At 36.1% G+C, this 19,644-nt stretch overlaps 2 protein-coding genes across 2 annotated transcripts; both read left to right on the forward strand.

Annotated features, from left to right (window-relative positions):
* Positions 1-2,896: 2,896 nt before the first annotated feature.
* On the forward strand, positions 2,897-7,073 carry LOC143626994 (hydroxyproline O-arabinosyltransferase 1-like). Its single transcript, XM_077096901.1, has 8 exons — positions 2,897-3,409; positions 4,610-4,677; positions 4,771-4,972; positions 5,506-5,603; positions 5,692-5,761; positions 5,845-5,916; positions 6,610-6,723; positions 6,795-7,073. Exons 1-8 carry the CDS (start codon positions 3,008-3,010, stop codon positions 6,852-6,854), a joined length of 1,086 nt encoding a protein of 361 aa, XP_076953016.1. The 5' UTR covers positions 2,897-3,007; the 3' UTR covers positions 6,855-7,073.
* Positions 7,074-7,281: 208 nt separating this feature from the next.
* On the forward strand, positions 7,282-17,768 carry LOC143626967 (flotillin-like protein 4). The gene is made up of 4 exons (XM_077096883.1): positions 7,282-7,839; positions 8,388-8,479; positions 16,657-16,948; positions 17,262-17,768. The coding sequence occupies exons 1-4, from the start codon at positions 7,282-7,284 to the stop codon at positions 17,766-17,768; spliced, it is 1,449 nt and encodes a 482-aa protein (XP_076952998.1).
* Positions 17,769-19,644: the final 1,876 nt, after the last annotated feature.

Raw genomic sequence — 19,644 nt, forward strand, 5'->3', positions numbered from 1 at the left:
AATATCACGCTCATTTACCCATTAATCTATGTACCCACACGAATTTTAAGGCCTAAGAAGCTTAAAAAGAACTATTCGTGTAACATATCGAAGTGTGTGAGGTTTCTAACTATTCTCTCTCGCATATTTATACATGTCGCGATTAGGCAACATATGTTTAAAAACTTTATTTCAATACGATATGCTAAAGAAGACCGGATAATCATCATTAGGCAATTCATTTGACCAGTCAAGCCCGAAATAATATTCATTAAAAATGCAAGACATTTTCCTTAGAAATAAAAAAAGAAAAAAACACGTTTTTTCCCAAAGTGGTCGTTTCTCAATTGACGAACTCGCTTTATTCTTACGTTTCATTATCTTGCCATTAATATAAAATCTCTTATTAGTAAACTCAAACACAAATGTTTCACCCAAGCTAGAAACGTGCAAGATCAAAGAAACAAAATGGAACATAAACCTCAACCTCAACAATTAACACAATGATTTTATAAAACAAATAAATTCATTGCGAATCACAAAACTAGACTGGCTTCATCCGACTGATGAAACCCTAAATCAAACGAACAACGAAGACCAAAGGTGATTCAAAGATATTAATGTGATATACTGGAAGCATTCTGATATGAGATGAAAGATGATAATGTTAGGAAATGTTTTGTAAGGGCTCTAACTACATCCTCCTCAATTTCTTTTTTTATAGATTAATTGTCAAGTAAACGAGGAGTCCGTCCAGCGCACAAGCGCGACACCAGCTTCCAAGCCAATCACTAATTTTAACTTAGCTTATGTTTGAATATCAGTCTAATCCAGCATATAAAAAATTAAACATAACGAATATATTAGGGGAAAAAAACCAAATTATTTTTAATATTATTTTCAATTGAATAAAAATATTCACATATTTCAACATATCCAATTATCAAAAAGGAGTACCTAGTTATCAACATTCTCTTTATTTTACCTCATATAGTCATATGTATAACTTCTCCATTTCCCTCTTTCATGTATCTACCCGATCTTTCTTTCCTTTGTTTAGGCATATTACTGAAAATATTCCGTTATTGTTATAAATATCGTTTATTAAACATCATATTTCAACTCTTGTATTAAGTATTGGTATGAATATAATCATTTATGAATGTAACTACATCTTTATTTTACTTTATATGTAATTTTTTTCTAACGGTGACTTTCACAGTTAAGCTAGTACTACGCGACCAAGTCGCGCCCCACCACCCCACTCAGGCCAGCTATGTTGACATGATCGGGATCCACACTGGCATCCAAGTTTGGCTTGGCGTTCCCGGTAAAACCCAGTTTGCTCACCACGTCCGAAGGCACGACAGGTTTTTAATGCTCTGAAAAAATCCGATCGGAATCAAGATTCGAACCCGGGACACCCGGATCATCCATCATGTTCCTGGCCATTGGGGCAAGCCCCTCTGGTTATTTATTTTTTTTCTCCATGTTTAAATACTCAATTACTAAAAGTACTCAACTATAGTTATAAATGTTATTTATTAAACATCGCAATTCAACTCTTGTATTAAACATTGTTATGAATGTAATCATTAATGCAACTATAGATTCAATGTAATTATTTTTAAATATTTAAACTAATGAGACACATTAGTGAAAAGTTTAATAGTTAGGAAGGCACTCCTAATGTTTTAAGGTTTTTTCCAACAATAGATTGTAGGAAAAATACATAGAACTAAGATAACCAATTCTCGTGTCTCTCTTCCATAGAATGTAACTTTGATTGTTTTGAAATGGAATTACTTCAAAGGACTTCAGACACAATTTAATAATTATACAAGGTCAATGTTTTTTAAGAACACATGTTAGGGAAGTGTGTGCACAACAAATTGTGAAATCAATATCGTATAGTGTAATTTTGCATTATGAAAATCGTTTGTACATAATATGCTTAGCATACCAATGCTCCACCATGCATGGTAACATGTTAAGAGGTTAGCAAAAACCATCATATCTTGTGTGCGATAACCGATCACTGATTTATCCATAGTTTTCCCAGGAACTAACGAGTCGGTTGTAGGCGTGGAAGTCCCTCAATCTATCCAAAACTTTAATTGATTGAGAGTTGTCGATGGGAACGGGGCTGTGATGTGCCAACCGGGGGGGGGGGGGGGGTAGTCAACGGATTTCGAATGCGGTTGTTGTTCGCGAATTAGCGCGTAGAGGGGAAGGGTTCGTGTGAGTTTTTTTGTCTTATAAATTGTAAAAGTAAAAATGTAAGTGCTACTCATTTAACTGGCCTTTTTTTATCAGAGTTCTACGTCAAAACGAAATGGTAATGACTTAGCAAAAAGTAACGACAGAAGCCACCATTTTTCTACGTTGAGGATTAAAGCCATAATTTTAATATATCAAATAGACGATTCACATGTTTTACTTTATTAAGATATAAAGTAGATACAACAACTCGAGTTTTTTTAATACATAGCTACAATTATATGAAGATTACTTTTCTAAACATATTTTTTCTACCTAATAAATCAATATTTAAATGCATTACTTTTTTTATAAAAAAATTGCGTCTCGGCGTGTGTTACGTCAGAGAGTGGTACAACAACTATCAAATGACAGTTGACGACGGTATGATTTCTAGGGGAAACAGTCAAGCAAAACTCTAAAACTAGCATGAACGATGTTAAAATAACATAGTTTAACCAGAGTAAAATACCATGAACACCGTTTAAAAATATATATGTTACATTAGACAGACATATCACACGACCCTAGATTTTTTAACGAAAACATAACTAGTCAAGCTTAAACAAGAATCCTACCTATAGTTTGGTCGGACAACCAGTTTTTTTATTCTTCAACTACTCTCGCACACCATGGATTACAACCCATATATATACATACATATAACATATACGACTTTTGTTCTTCATCTTCAACTTCAACTTCAACTTCAACTTCCCAATAACCCTAATCCCCAAATGTAAAAACCTTCATTTAATATTATTACATCATGGGTTGTGGCAATTTATTCTTCACATTAATCATAACATTCTCAGTAGCTCTGATCACATACAATATTATTCTCTCCGCCAATGCTCCGCTTAAGCAAGAACTCCCGGGTTCATCTGGGGTCTTATCTTTTGACCCGATTATTAAGATGCCTGGTGACAGGAAGTCAACGTTGAATAATAAAAAGAGGTTGTTTCATACTGCGGTTACTGCTTCTGATTCGGTGTATAACACGTGGCAGACGAGGGTGATGTATTATTGGTTCAAGGAGATGAAGAAGAGAGGTGGAGTTGAGTGTGAAATGGGTGGGTTTACTAGGATCTTGCATTCGGGTAAACCCGATAAGTTTATGGATGAGATCCCGACTTTCGTGGCGCAGCCGTTGCCCGCGGGGACAGATCGGGTATGGTTTTTGGAATTGTTTTGTGGGTTTGTTTTGGTTTTGGGCAATAGTTGTTGTTTGGGTTTAATTTGGTGAGTTTTGGAGTTTAGTTTTGACTTTTGATGTTATTTAGGAAGATTTTGATTTTTGAAATTGGTTAGAATGTTAGGTTTAGGGGAAAAACTAATGTGTTATTGTCACTTTGGGTTAGTAAGGTAGTATAGTGTTGATTTTCAAAGTCAAAATAAACCATTTTTTAGGTGTAGAGGTCACTTAGGATTTGTGTGTGTGATAAAACCGAAACTTTGATTAGATGAAACAAGAAACTACAGGGATAGTCGACCAGATTCGGAATGGGTATTCTGTGATTAGCCGATTCGAAATGTGGGTTTGTTTTGATTTTGGTTAATAGTTGTTGTTTAGGTTTAATTTGTCAAGTTAAGTAGTTTAGTTTTGAATTTTGATGTTACTTATGAAGATTTTGATATTTGAAATTGATAAGAATGTTAGGTTTAGGGGAAAATTGATGTGTGATTTGAATAGATGCTGTAAGATATATTGCAAGAAATAGTTTTTTGGATGTAACAACTAAATGTGTTATTGCCATTTCTGATGATAAAGGTATTATAGTCTAGTTTTGACTTTTAATGCCATTTTGGTGGAATTTGACCTTAAAATTGACAAGAATGTTCGGTTAAGGGAAAAAAATGATGTGTGATTTGAATAGATGATGTAAAATGTATTTCAAGAAAGAGTTTTTGGATGTAAAAACTAAGTGTGTTATTGTTATTTCAGATCATAAAGGTACTATAGAGTCTAATTTTGACTTTTAGGGTCATTTAGGCAAAATATGACTTCTAAAATTGACAAGAATGTTATGTTTAGGGGAAATATTGATTTGTGAGTTGAATAGAGGATGTAAGATATATTGAAAGTGTTTTTGGGTGTAAAAACTTATGTTTTATTGCCACTTTGAATTATAAAGGTATCATAGTGTTAACTTTCAAAGTCAAAATAAACCGTTGTTTAGAGGAATTTGTGTGTATGATAGTGTTTAGATAGATGGATATCCACGATTCTAATTACAAATTGCAAAGGTTTTGATTATTTGACTAATTGACTTATATAATGAACCAAATTTGTTGAGCATAGAAATTTTGCTGATTATTTTCATTAATATCTTTATGTTTCAACTCTTAATTATTTTCTTGTATTTTTCAGGGTTACATAGTCCTAAATAGACCATGGGCATTTGTGCAATGGCTTCAAAAAGCAGACATTAAAGAAGAGTATGCATAAACTATAAAAGTTAATGGATTCATTTTTTCATCCATATATATATTTTTTAATTTATAAATGCCTTGTTCTTATATTGTTTGCAGCTATATATTAATGTCCGAGCCCGATCATATTATTGTAAAACCGATACCAAATTTGTCACGAGATGGCCTTGGAGCCGCATTCCCGTTCTTTTACATTGAACCTAAAAAATATGAGAAGGTTCTTAGAAAGTATTTCCCGGAAAGTAAGGGCCCGATTACCAATATTGACCCTATTGGAAATTCACCCGTTATTGTTGGGAAGGTAAATATAATTATGCACATAAAAATTCACGGGTGCTAAGCGGGTCGTGTTTGCAGGTTCAACCTGAACACGACTCGAATCCAAAAATCATGTCAGACACATGAACCCTAACACAAAATACATATTCTCCGGTTGACATTCACATGACCCATTTGACCCGAAAGTTTCTTACTTTTACACATATTGATACTTTAAATTTACAATTACATTTAAAATATAAAATCTATGTCAATTTAATTTTTAGTTTTAAATTTTGACACAAGATAACTTAAAATCATATTTAAAAAATAAATAATAAATAACATGGTTAAACGGGTCACCCCACGAACCCGCCGGGTTGACATGAATAAGACCCGCTTAGCTAAATGGGTTCGTGGTTCGAACCGAAACTGCCCCTTACCTTTTGGTAGCAAACCCAAGTTCGCAAATTTTGTATTCGTGTTGTGTCGGAAATTCATACCCTTAGATGAAAACAGTATTCACATTTTGGTTTATTTTAAAATTTGAAGATCTTTTTATATTTCTGGATTTAGGAATCGCTTAAAAAAATAGCCCCCACATGGATGAACGTGTCGTTGGCGATGAAAAAAGACCCTGAAACTGATAAGGCTTTCGGTTGGGTCCTTGAGATGTAAGAATTTAGACATTTTTTGAATGGATGTTTAATTACTTAACTTCTTAATAAAATACAAGTTATTGGGTTCATACTTCATATACAGGTATGCTTATGCTGTTTCATCGGCGTTGCATGATGTTGGTAACATTTTACACAAGGATTTCATGCTTCAGGTTTTATTCTTTTCGGGTTTTTATTTCCGAACAAAATGTAATAATATTTACTAATATAATAATATTTTTGTTATAATTAATAGCCTCCATGGGACACAGAAATTGGCAACAAGTACATAATTCACTACACATATGGATGTGACTATGATATGCAGGTACCATATTTCGGCAACCAACTTCTCTTCATATTTTTAAAAGTTAAAAAAAAAGTTGATCTCACAACCGGAAAATAATTTATATTACAGAAACTAGATTATTATAATAATGATAATTGTTTTATATTAAATATAGCCATTAAAATGATTATTTGTATTATAAATATCTTGGGTCATAGGCCTGTAAAACGAACCCAAAATTCAGTGAACTTTGCAGCGAGGAGTTTATTTATGTTGGTTTATTTAATAAATGAACGAACATGAACCAAGACTTTTGTTCATTTAGTTAAGTGAACGAATATGTACACATGTTTTGCTCGTTTATTTACGTTTGTGAACGTTCATTAATATCCGCTCGTTTGTGTTCATTTAAATATAAATAGATAATTTTTATTTATGTTATGTTTTTGTATCTTTAATTTAAACTTTTAATTACAAGCCGATATATGGTTGAATATCTCCCGTTAGGAAGGTAAACAAACCGATTGAACATGAACATGGCATGTTCATGCTCGTTCTTTCAACTTTAATAGAAAGAATTTGTTGTTCATGTTCGTTTGATAAAAAATGAACGTTTCATGTTAATTCATGTTCGTTCATTAAAAATTTAAACGAATTGTTCACAAATAAAATACAACAAAAGTTAACAAACAAATTTTACAAAAAATCTGTTATTGCGTTGAATATTTACAGGGAAAGTTAACGTATGGGAAGATTGGCGAGTGGAGATTTGACAAAAGATCGTTTGATAACGTCTACCCGCCTAAAAACCTTCCTCTTCCTCCACCTGGTGTCCCTGAAAGTGTGGTAAGCTTTTGTTCTATCACTTGCGCCATTGTTTGACTTTTAAGGTCAAACTAATTTATTAAACTTGGCAGGTGACACTTGTGAAAATGGTGCATGAAGCCTCCGAGAACATCCCAAACTGGGGACCTTAGACCCTTTTGTTATACATTAGAAATCTGCGAATGTTCAAACTATTTGCAGCACGTGCCAAAAATGTGTATTTCATCTGTTTCGATACAATTGCGATCGGTTAAAGAGTTTGATGTTGTAACCATTTTCAGGTCTAGCATATGAACACTCTTATATGAAAAGCTTATATTTTAAGTCATAACCTTGAAGGTATTGAAATTTAAGAGGGTGGTTGGATAGGAGATTCAAGCTATAATGAAAAATACATTTTCTTGGTTTTAATATTCAATTTTTTTATGATCATCCACTTACCCTTAAAATCTGATATCTGTGTGTATATATATATTGCATGCTTTTTATACGTATTCACAAAAACCCCTTCAACCTAAGTACCACATATTACGCATCCTGTCCCTTGTTATTCTCCTTTGTCATTTCCAGCCAATAATCATGTATCGAGTAGCCAGTGCCTCCGAGTACTTAGTCATCACCGGCTTCGGGATCGAAGACATCAAGATCGAGAAGAAAGCATGGGTGCTTCCCGGCCAATCCTACTCGGTTTTCGACATCTCTCCAGTCAATTACACGTTCGAAGTCATGGCCATGAGCGCCGAGAAACTCCCATTCATCCTCCCAGCCGTGTTCACCATCGGTCCACGCTCCGACGACAATGACAGCCTCCACAAATACGCCAAACTCATTTCCCCTCATGATAAGGAATCTAACCACATGAATGAGCTTGTTAAGGGGATCATCGAGGGCGAGACACGAGTACTCGCTGCCTCGATGACTATGGAGGAGATATTTCAAGGAACTAAAGCGTTTAAGCAGGAGGTGTTCGGGAAAGTTCAGCTGGAACTCAATCAGTTCGGGTTGTGGATCTATAATGCGAATGTTAAACAGTTGGTGGATGTTCCCGGACACGAGTATTTCTCGTATTTAGGGCAGAAAACGCAAATGGAAGCCGCAAATCAGGCTAAAATCGATGTCTCTGAAGCCAAGATGAAGGTAAAAATATATCGTTAAAATTTGATATAATGTAAGGATGTGCATAAAACCGAAAAAACGACCATGAAACTGAATTGCTAAAAAAACTGAACAGAAACAAAAACCGATGCTTTGGTTTTGTATATAAAAAAACCGAACCGAACCAAAGTTATAGATTTTCATTATTTATTTTATATTTTAAGTAATTTATAAAGCTTTAATAAGTATGTAATTTATATGTTTTAACCCAAATGTATGTATATAATCAATTAGTTATTACTAATGAAATGATTTACGCCCAAATTCTTGATTTTGGACAAAAAAAATTTTGAATTCAAAATTTTCATGCTCAAATCGCAAAACCAAAAAACCTAAACCGAACCGATTCTATCCGACAACTGTAAACCGAAACGGAAAGTTTTCAAAAATTCAAAAACCGAAGTTTTGGTTTTTTGGTTCAGTACTTCAGTTTAGCCTAAAATCGACCCAAACCAAACCGTGCACACCCCATTATTATATTATATACGTTTAAATCTACATTGGTTAGATTTTTGAATTTTGTGATATAGGGTGAAATCGGAGCGAAGCTGCGAAATGGACAAACACTGCAGAACGCTGCTAAGATTGACGCAGAAACAAAGATCGTATCTGTTGGAATTACGTATGCCCGAGACACATACTTAAACTAATGTGGCTAACTGTGTTTGATCCAAGTCGGGTCATACCCAATAACAAGCTAGACAACACCAAATGTATTCTTTTAGTGATTTGATCATTTAAACGAATACCGAACACTACGTGTTTAGAAAATTGGTTTTCTAAACAAACACACTTGAGGATTTAAATAAATTATCTGGATAATTTGTTTATATAAATAAATTATTTAATTGGTTAAATAATTACATAAATGTATGCACAATTTTATAAAAGTGAGTTTTATAAAATAAATGGAGGTGTTTTAAATGGTTAAAACAAAACACAAAAAAAAAAAAAAAACAAAACCGGCCACCCCATGTGGGTGGAGGGTTTGGTCCCATCCAAACTTTTGTCCTTTTGTGTTGACCACCTTTTATTAATAACCATTCACAAGACATGCATTTTGGTTCTTGTCTTTTTTTTGAATTTCAAGTAATCAAAAACATCCTCTCTTTCTCCCTCTAAACTCACGGCCACTTTGGCCAATTTTGGGGAGTTTTGTGAGCTTCATATAGTGTTCAATTCCTAGCATAAAGTTGGTGTTGTTGCTACAAAGCTTGGGGTATACAAAGCTTGAGGGTTTCTCCTTTGCAACCTTGCCATTTGAAGACATCATCATCTTCATCCACCTACATCTTCTTCTAAAGGTAGAAGAGGTACATTTTACATTTTGTGAGCATTTTGTTCTTGTAATATTGATCCTTGTTCTTTGGGTTTTAGTTTTAACATAATGGTATGTTCATAACAAGTTTTAAAATCTTAGCTTCCGTTGCGTTTTCTAGTTAAATATGGTTAACTTGAACTTTGATATTCTTGTTTAAAACCCAACAATGGCATCAAGAGCCGGTTACAAGGACTTATGCTTCTTACATGTTCATAGATTTCGGGTTTTTCATGGGTGAAAAAGGGGTCCGAAATTTTGGTGGATTTTACCCCTCATGGATTTGTAAGATCTTGACATGCATGGAAAGATCTTAGGAAACCATTATTAACATTTGGATGTTGAAAATAAAATAAAAAAAAATAATAAAAATTTGGGCCGTAGCCTCTTGGGGGGGGGGGGGGGGGCGATTTTATTTGGTGATTTTGGGCATTGGTTGCTTAGGTTGCATGCTTAGAACATTTGGTATGTTTGGATGTGTCATAACCGAAACCTAGACCTTGGATGTGTTGATTGTTGTTTGTGTATGTTGATTATGTTTATTATTCAATATGGTTGTAATAATTCATAATCTTAGGCTTGTGTAATTTATTTATTCATAAGTTGGTTTGTAATAAATAGATTAGTTGCATTTTCTTTTTTTTAGAAAAATATGTATTAGGATACATTTTGTAAAAATTGAAGATGCAAGAATTGGTGGATTTGGGCCTTGGACCGAAATTTTGGGCTTGTTGGGCCTCACCGGCCCATCATGGGATTCAAGCCCATTAGGCCCATAAATTTCACTCTTGGGCCCAAGAAGACTTTTGGAAGTTTGGAGCCCATTAACAAGCCCAACAAGAACACAACAACTTGGAAAGGATACTTGAAGCATTTGGATGCAAGGTCAAGTGGGAGTCAACATTCCATCCTTGTGTCATGTTTTGTCCCTTAGGTGTGACTTATGACCTATACTTGTTTCGGCTAACAAGTATGGTCAAACTTAGGGGTTCTCGGTTATGACTATATTTTGCATATGTATGCTTGGTTGTTTGTTTTACTTTATGTAATGTGTGGTTGATAGATATTAGGATATCCAAACCGTCACATAGGAACGACAACAAGCATAAAACGGGTTCTAATATATATTTGGTAATATCGCGTCAATTAGTTTAATTAAATGGGTTTATTAAAACTAAGCGATTACTCACATATAATAAAATTGGTTTTATTATAACTTGAACCTTGAAAATTGGTTTTCAAAATCGCCATATTACTAAATGCATGTTAGGATATGGCATAATGTTTTTCAAACTAGAATATTGGAAAACTTAAAAATCCCTTTTTCATAATTACCAAGGAAACAAGTCTAACACCATCCTTTTGTATGACACTTAACGTATTAGGGAACTTTAAATGGGATAAAGGTCACCTAACCATTTTGAGCAAACTAATATACTTAGGGTAATATTAACATATTTGTGGGATAAAGGTCACCTAACCACTTGTATGTTAATCTTACATGTTTATACAAGTAGGACGACTTGAATTGGAAACCATGTGATAAAGGTCACCTAAGCATGGGATCTAATGGTGTTGATGGGATAAACATGCCAACACGAAATAAGGATTTCGAATGGTCCCATACCTCTAGAAGTTGCAAAGGGTTGCAATTGTCAAGATTGACTACCTTGTTAAATCAAATAACGGGATAAAGGTCACCTAACCGAAATTTGATTTATCGTTGGATTCTAGAATTTAATTATTATTTTAAAATTTGGAATAAAAGGGTATTAATAATTAAATTATTTATAATACTAAAATAAAACTTTGTTAAATTTTGTAGATGGCCGCTAACAATGCAAACACCTCTACCCATAACACCCGTAACCTATCCTTAAGAACCATCCTTGAAAAGGATCGTCTAAACCATAATAACTTTATGGATTGGTATCGCAACTTGAGAATAGTTCTCAAGCAAGAAGAGATATCATATGTCTTAGACGATCCCATTCCCGATGAGCCTAACGTGGAAGATGAGGAGGCGTATAACAATTGGGTCAAGTACACCAAAGATTCGGTGCAAGCCTCTTGCCTCATGTTAGGGACTATGATTCCCGAAATCCAAAAGGATTTCGAGCATCATGGGGCATACGACATGATAACTCAATTGAAGGAAATGTTCCTTCAACAAGCTAGAGCCGAACGTTTCGAAACGGTTCGAGCGTTTCATGCATGTCGTATGGAGGAAACCCAAAGCGTCTCATCTTATGTCCTAAAGATGAAAAGCTACATCGAAAAGCTTCGTAGGTTGAATTGTCCCGTGTCTAATGAGTTGGCTACGGATTTGATCCTCAACTCTTTGACCAAAAGGTTTGAAACCTTTTTCATGAATTATAACATGAATGGATGGGACAAAAGCATTGGTGAGCTTCACGCAATGCTAAGAACGGCCGAAGCGGGAATGGGTAAAAGGGTTTTACCCGTTCTAACAATCAATGAAGGAAAAAGGGGACATAACTCCAACCCCAAAGCAAGTGTTGCTAAGGGCAAGGGCCACGTCCAAGGAAAGGGAAAGAGGAAAGCCATCACGCCCACCAAACCGAAGGAAAAGAAGCAAAAGGTTGCGGCGCAAGATCCATGCTTTGAGTGTGGAGAGATAGGTCATTGGAAAAGGAATTGTCCGACCTATCTCAATGCGTTAAAAGATAAGAGGGATGCGGGGCATACCTCAGGTATTATCTTTACTATACATATTGAACTAAATGTTATTTCTTCAAATACATGGGTACTTGATACCGGATGTGGAACTCACATTTGCAATTTGTTGCAGGGGTTCAAAAGAAGTAAACAACTCAACAAAGGGGACATTAGTCTCTTTATGGGCAATGGAGCAAGAGTTGAAGTCCAAGCCCAAGGAGACTACATATTAAAGCTTCCAAGTGGTTTGGAAGTAATTTTGAAGAATGTTTTGTATGCTCCTAAGTTAAGGAGAAACATTATTTCCGTGTCCCTTTTAAAACAATGTGGCTTTGATCTTAAATTTATAAATTGTGATATTCATGTTTTGATGAATGGCATGTTTTATTTTAAAGCTATACCCATGAATGGTATATATGAAATAGATCAAAGTGGTATGTCACATAGTAGTTCAATGTACAATGTCAACACCAAGAAACTCAAGAAGGACTTGGGTGATTCCTATCTTTGGCATTGTCGCCTTGGACATATAAGCAAGAATCGCATGCAAACTCTTCGCAAGAGTGGTATTCTAGAAACAAATGAGTATGATTCATTTGATGTATGTGAATCTTGTTTACAAGGCAAAATGACAAAGCAACCCTTTAATAAAACTTTTGAAAGGTCAAAAGAATTATTGGGTATCATACATTCGGATGTATGTGGTCCTTTTAGACCAATGACTAGGAATGGTGAAAGATACTTCATTACCTTTATTGACGATTATAGTCGATATGGTTATGTGTACTTAATGAAACACAAAGATGAAGCTTTTGAAATGTTCAAAGACTTCAAAACTGAAGTAGAAAGACAACTCAAGACCACAATCAAAGTACTTCGTAGTGATAGAGGAGGTGAATACCTAAGTGGTGTTTTTCAAGATCATCTTAAGAGTTGTGGAATTATTTCACAACTTACTCCACCTGGAACACCACAACATAATGGTGTGTCTGAAAGGAGAAATCGTACCCTATTAGATATGGTTCGATCGATGATGGCTAGAAGCACTTTACCTCTATCATTTTGGGGCTATGCTTTACTTTCCGCTGTTCGCATATTGAATATGGCTCCAACCAAGAAAGTGGAGAAGACACCTTTTGAAGTATGGCATGGAAAGGCTCCATCGCTATCATTCTTAAGAGTTTGGGGTTGTGAAGCTTATGTAAAGCAATACACCCCAAACAAATTAGAAGTCCGATCCACTAAGTGTATCTTTATAGGTTATCCTAAAGATGATTTAGGATATTACTTTTACGATCCTAGTGAGCAAAATGTTATTATTGCTCGAAAGGGTAAGTTCTTGGAAACTAAGTTCCTTGAGGAAGGAACTAATAGTAGAACAGTGAAATTTGATGAGGATCAAGAATCACAAGATGATACACAATTGGTTGATACTAGCACTCAACAAGAGGTTGTTGAAAGTGATCAAGTGGTTGATCAAAACACACAAAACGTTCGCAGATCTGGTAGAGTTAGCAATCCACCTGAAAGATATGGATTTTTTGTAGAAGGTTGCTACGTGGTAGATTCGGATGAACCAACCACATACCGTGATGCAATGTCCAAGAATGATTGTGACAAATGGCTTGAAGCCATGAACGTTGAGATGCAATCCATGTATGACAACCAAGTTTGGGAATTGGTTGAACCACCACTCAACTCCAAAGCTGTTGGAAGTAAGTGGGTTTTCAAAAGGAAAACTGATATGCATGGAAACTTGGATACTTATAAAGCAAGACTTGTAGCTAAGGGTTTCACTCAAACTCAAGGGGTTGATTATGATGAAACTTTTTCGCCTGTGGCAATGCTTAAGTCTATTAGGATATTATTTGCCATAGCTGCACATTATGATTATGAAATTTGGCAAATGGATGTCAAGACCGCTTTCCTAAATGGATATCTTGAGGAAGATGTCTATATGGTTCAGCCTGAAGGTTTTGTCGATCCAAAACATCCTAATAAAGTATGCAAGTTAAAGAAATCAATCTATGGATTGAAACAAGCATCTAGAACTTGGAATCATCGTTTTGATGAAGAAATCAAAAGTTTTGGGTTCATCAAAAACGCTGATGAGGCTTGTGTGTATAAGAAGGCTAGTGGGAGTATAATTACCTTCTTAGTATTGTATGTCGATGACATTCTACTATTTGGAAATGACATTCCAACCATGGAAAGCGTTAAGGCTTGGCTTGGAAGTAGATTTTCCATCAAGGATCTTGGTGAAGCTGCCTATATTTTGGGAATAAAGATCTATAGGGATAGGTCAAGGCGCTTGATAGGTTTGAACCAAAGTACATACATTGATAAGATCTTGAAAAGGTTCAAGATGGAAAACTCCAAGAAAGGTTTTGTACCTATTCAAAGAGGGACCATATTGAGTTCAGCTCAATGTCCAAACTCAAAGGGTGAGCAAGAGATGATGAAACAAATCCCATATGCTTCTGCTATAGGATCCATCATGTATGCGATGATATGTACTAGACCGGATGTGTCATGCGCTTTGAGCATGACAAGCAGATACCAACAGAATCCAGGAAACAGTCATTGGATGGCTGTTAAGAGCATATTGAAATACCTTAGGAGAACTAAGGATATGTTTCTGATATATGGATCTGGTGAGGAGGAACTCGCTATAAAAGGTTACACGGATGCGAGCTTCCAAACTGATCGAGATGATTCTCGATCACAATCTGGGTATGTGTTCACTCTTAATGGAGGAGCTGTCTCTTGGAAGAGCTCAAAACAGGAAGTGGTAGCATTGTCCACTACAGAATCAGAATACATCGCCGCTTCATTGGCAGCTCAGGAAGCTGCATGGTTGAAGAAATTCATTACTGATCTAGGGGTAGTCTCTTCCATTCAAGACCCCCTAGAAATCTTTTGTGACAACGAGGGTGCGATTGCACAAATCAAGGAACCTCGTTCGCACCAAAAGACAAGGCACATAGAGCGGAGATTCAACTACATAAGGGATGAAGTTGAAAAAGGAAAGATATGTATTCGCAAAGTTGGAACTGATCAAAATCTTGCGGATCCATTCACGAAGCTCCTAGAAAGACCGAAACATGAGCGTCATGCGAGTGGCTTAGGACTTCGATATTCTAGTAATTGGATTTGATCTATTTTGTATTAAAGTTTAAAAGACTTTTGTAATTTAACTCTTTTATATGATTATGGAATCTTGAGTTAAATTCTAATTTTGCATGTTTAATCCATGAATAAGTTATCTTATTCTAAAAGTCCGTAGTCAATCACATTTGTGGGAACAAATATGAAGCAAGACTATTATGAACTAGGATTGGTGGATATTCATAAGGAATGAATATGGAGCATAGGTTTGCTGCCAAAGTTCATAGATATTTGTGGGATACAAATATTGGACTGACCCGCTCTCAATATTACTACATGGAGTCGATTGACTTGATCATTAGTAATCTTGAGTAAAGGAGAATTTCATATTATCCTTAGACCTGAGATGTATACTGGGTCTTGATTTTCACCAAGTATTACACTTTGACTCTCCCCTTCGCTATTCGTAAAAGATGGTACATAAGGATGAGCTCAGGTGGAGTATAAAGTGATAGTGAGAGGCGTATACAGTCAAGATGGAATTTGTTCCTCTTATGTGTTGAGAGTTTAGATGTCTAAGGCCTGATAAAGTTGAATTGTAAAGAGAATGATCGCCTATGTCTCTTAGATCCAACATGACATCTAGTAACAAAGGGATATAATGATAGATTCACCTAAATCATATCAAGTAAGGGACTTGAAGGGATGATGTTATTGAATGGCACTTCGTCAAACACATTAGGGGTGGTGAACTGTTGTTAGGCGGTATTCACCACTTGCATTAATTTTCTATGTATCTCGTGCAAGTGGGAGATTGTTGGAATTACGTATGCCCGAGACACATACTTAAACTAATGTGGCTAACTGTGTTTGATCCAAGTCGGGTCATACCCAATAACAAGCTAGACAACACCAAATGTATTCTTTTAGTGATTTGATCATTTAAACGAATACCGAACACTACGTGTTTAGAAAATTGGTTTTCTAAACAAACACACTTGAGGATTTAAATAAATTATCTGGATAATTTGTTTATATAAATAAATTATTTAATTGGTTAAATAATTACATAAATGTATGCACAATTTTATAAAAGTGAGTTTTATAAAATAAATGGAGGTGTTTTAAATGGTTAAAACAAAACACAAAAAAAAAAAAAAAAACAAAACCGGCCACCCCATGTGGGTGGAGGGTTTGGTCCCATCCAAACTTTTGTCCTTTTGTGTTGACCACCTTTTATTAATAACCATTCACAAGACATGCATTTTGGTTCTTGTCTTTTTTTTGAATTTCAAGTAATCAAAAACATCCTCTCTTTCTCCCTCTAAACTCACGGCCACTTTGGCCAATTTTGGGGAGTTTTGTGAGCTTCATATAGTGTTCAATTCCTAGCATAAAGTTGGTGTTGTTGCTACAAAGCTTGGGGTATACAAAGCTTGAGGGTTTCTCCTTTGCAACCTTGCCATTTGAAGACATCATCATCTTCATCCACCTACATCTTCTTCTAAAGGTAGAAGAGGTACATTTTACATTTTGTGAGCATTTTGTTCTTGTAATATTGATCCTTGTTCTTTGGGTTTTAGTTTTAACATAATGGTATGTTCATAACAAGTTTTAAAATCTTAGCTTCCGTTGCGTTTTCTAGTTAAATATGGTTAACTTGAACTTTGATATTCTTGTTTAAAACCCAACAGTATCGACACGGAGGCAAGGAGAGGGGAAGAAGGAAGAGATAAAGGTGATGACGGAGTGAAGGTGTTTGAGAATGAGAGGGAGGCTGAGTTGGCTGAAGCAGATGCTGAGCTGGCGGTGAAGAAGGCCAAGTGGGCCAGGGATTCACAGGTGGCCGAGGTGGAGGCGACCAAAGCGGTGGCCCTCAGGGAGGCGGAGCTACAGAAGGAGGTTGAAATCATGAACGCGTTCACTCAGACTGACAAACTCAAGTCCGAGTTCTTGAGCAAAGCTAGCGTTGAGTATGAAACCAAGGTAACAACATTTTATTCACACATGTATTTGATTTCACATCATGAAATGGCCGTTCATAAAACACTTAGAAGACCGTTTTGACCAAAAGAGAAAAAATTGGAAATTATTGTGGCTCTAACTATAAGTGGTCACATTTTGATAATTGTTGGTCAGATAGCCGTTTGTCCAATATCCAGACGGCTATTCTGACCATAGACAGTCAAACTTTGAACTTTTTTTTTTAAACAGCCATTCAAACACTACTGGGACGGCCGTTTGAAATGGCGTGTGTAAACCTGTTTAATTTATAATCATAAATTGGATATAATCAAAGGTACAAGAGGCGAACTGGTTGCTTTACAAGCAACAAAAGGCTGCGGAAGCAATCTTGTATGAGAAAGAAAAAGAAGCGGAAGCTCAAAAGGTGATGGCAGATGCGACATTCTACTCTAGGCAACAAGTAACAGATGGTGAACTATATGCAAAACAGAAAGAGGCTGAAGGTCTAGTTGCCCTTGCACATGCTCAAGGGACCTACTTAAGGACACTTTTGGGTGCATTGGGAGGTAACTATGGGGCTTTAAGAGATTATTTAATGATTAATGGGGGAATGTATCAAGAAATCGCCAAGATTAATGGGGTGGCGGTTAAGGGGCTGCAGCCAAAGATTAGTATTTGGACGGGTGCAGGCGGTGGTGAGAATCAGAGTGGTGCTATGGAGGAAGTGGCCGGGGTGTACAAGATGTTACCGACTTACTGCCTTTGTTTAGCACGGTTCATGAACAAACTGGAATGTTGCCACCAAATTGGATGGGGAAGATCACTGAATCCAAAATGGTAGGATTAATATTCTCATATGGAATCTTGATTTCAAGTCCTTAGTTAATTAGTAATCTAATAACGGTGTTAATAAGATCAACAATCCTTAGTTTTTGTAACCGCGTGTTGCAACAGTAACATTGACGTTTATTACCTAGAAGGATGAAGTAACTTCTTTATACATTTGAATGGATCAGAAACATTAAGCAAAAGATGAACATACAATAAATTCATGGTTATTCTTGCGAGTTTAGTGATGGTGGAGTGGGGTGGGTATGTATGATCATAGAAGATGAAGAGTAAAATCATAATTTTCATTCATGGATAACCTTTACAAATATAGTGATGTACATTCTGCACGTACTGAAAATATAGTACTGTTGGGTTTCGTAGGCCTTTCGGTGTAGGCCCGGTTTATTATTTGAAGTCTAAAGGGCAAGCCCGACTCGGTTTGAATTTTTTGTTTAATAAGATACTAACCCTAGTCGCATCTCTATATATATATGATTGCTATGTACTTGTAATCGTTGTCACTCAATAAAGAATATCTAGTTGGCACCCGTGGACGTAGGTCAGTTTAGACCGAACCACGCTAAATCCTCGTGTTGTTTTTTTGCTTTCGTGTCGTGTTCAGTTTCGTGTGTGCGTTTAATCCTAACAAGTGGTACCAGAGCTTAGGTCGTTGAACCAGCCTCTTACGCTGTCGCATCGCCGCTAGCAGTTGCTAGAGTTTCGCTGCCACCGCTGACAAGAGATTGGTGTTCGTTTCGCACGTGAACAATTGCAAGAGAAGAGTATAGGTTTTGTATCGCCGGCAGCCATAGCCGACGTAAATCTAGTGATAGCCGCAAAAAGTCAAAATTTCCACCGCCACCATCAAGATAAGTTTTAACCTAGTTCTTTTGTTTGAACCACATACTTAGACTTTCAATTTAGGCCACGTTGAATTAAAAGGTTGAGTTTGGGCTTAGGAGTTAGACCAGATCAATTTTTTGGGCTTTTAAATTACAAGGGCAGCAAGCTCAAATTTGATTGTGTGGGCCAAAGTTTGGGCAGTTTAGCCCGTAAAGAAATTTGGGTCGATATCCTATTTTGCCAAGTACTAGCCAGGAACAGTTGAATCAAGATTTTATTTTTGTTGAAGAACAGTTGTCAAGTCAGAAGAAGCGTTAAAGAAACCGAGAACCAGTGCCACCCGCGTTTGTTAGGTTTTATCGTTTCAGTTTAAAGTTTCGGTTTCTGATTTACAGTTCGTATTTCCGTTGCGTTTAAAATAGGTTGATTATTTAACAGAGTTCAGTAGAACAGTTGTTAAGTTCAGGCCCGTGCGATTGTCGTGTCTGTCTCTGTTTTATCCAGTTTTTTTTTAGTCATTGTCATGGCAGAAGACGGAAATGTTTCGATACAGAAGTTTGACGGACAGAAGTTTGGTTGGTGGAAGATGCAGATTGAGGCACTACTTTGGCAGAAAGACTTGGATGTAGTGTTTGAGGATGAAAAACCAGAAAAGTTGTCAGAAGCAGATTGGAAGAAGTTAGACAAGAAAGCTAGGGCTTGTATTACATTGTCGTTGTCGGAAGATGTGGCATTTAACGTCATGAAAGAAACCACGGCCCGTGGTATGATGGACACACTATCCAACATGTATGAGAAGCCTTCGGCAGCGAATAAGGTCTATCTTATCAGAGAGCTAGTGACAACTCGAATGAAAGAGGGTGTGTCAGTTACAACGCATATCAATAATCTTAATTCGAACCTCTCCCACTTAGTGGCAGTCGGTATTAAGTTTGATGATGAAGTTCAAGGCTTGTTGTTATTATCATCTTTGCCCGACAGTTGGTCGCAAACAGTGACTGCAGTTTGTAGTTCGTCTACAAAAATTACTTTTGATGGGATTT

This window comes from Bidens hawaiensis, unplaced genomic scaffold (genome assembly GCF_021521415.1).
Source record: "Bidens hawaiensis isolate Kalapana, Puna unplaced genomic scaffold, B.hawaiensis_p1.1 tig00004551_1, whole genome shotgun sequence".
Taxonomy (NCBI): domain Eukaryota; kingdom Viridiplantae; phylum Streptophyta; class Magnoliopsida; order Asterales; family Asteraceae; genus Bidens; species Bidens hawaiensis.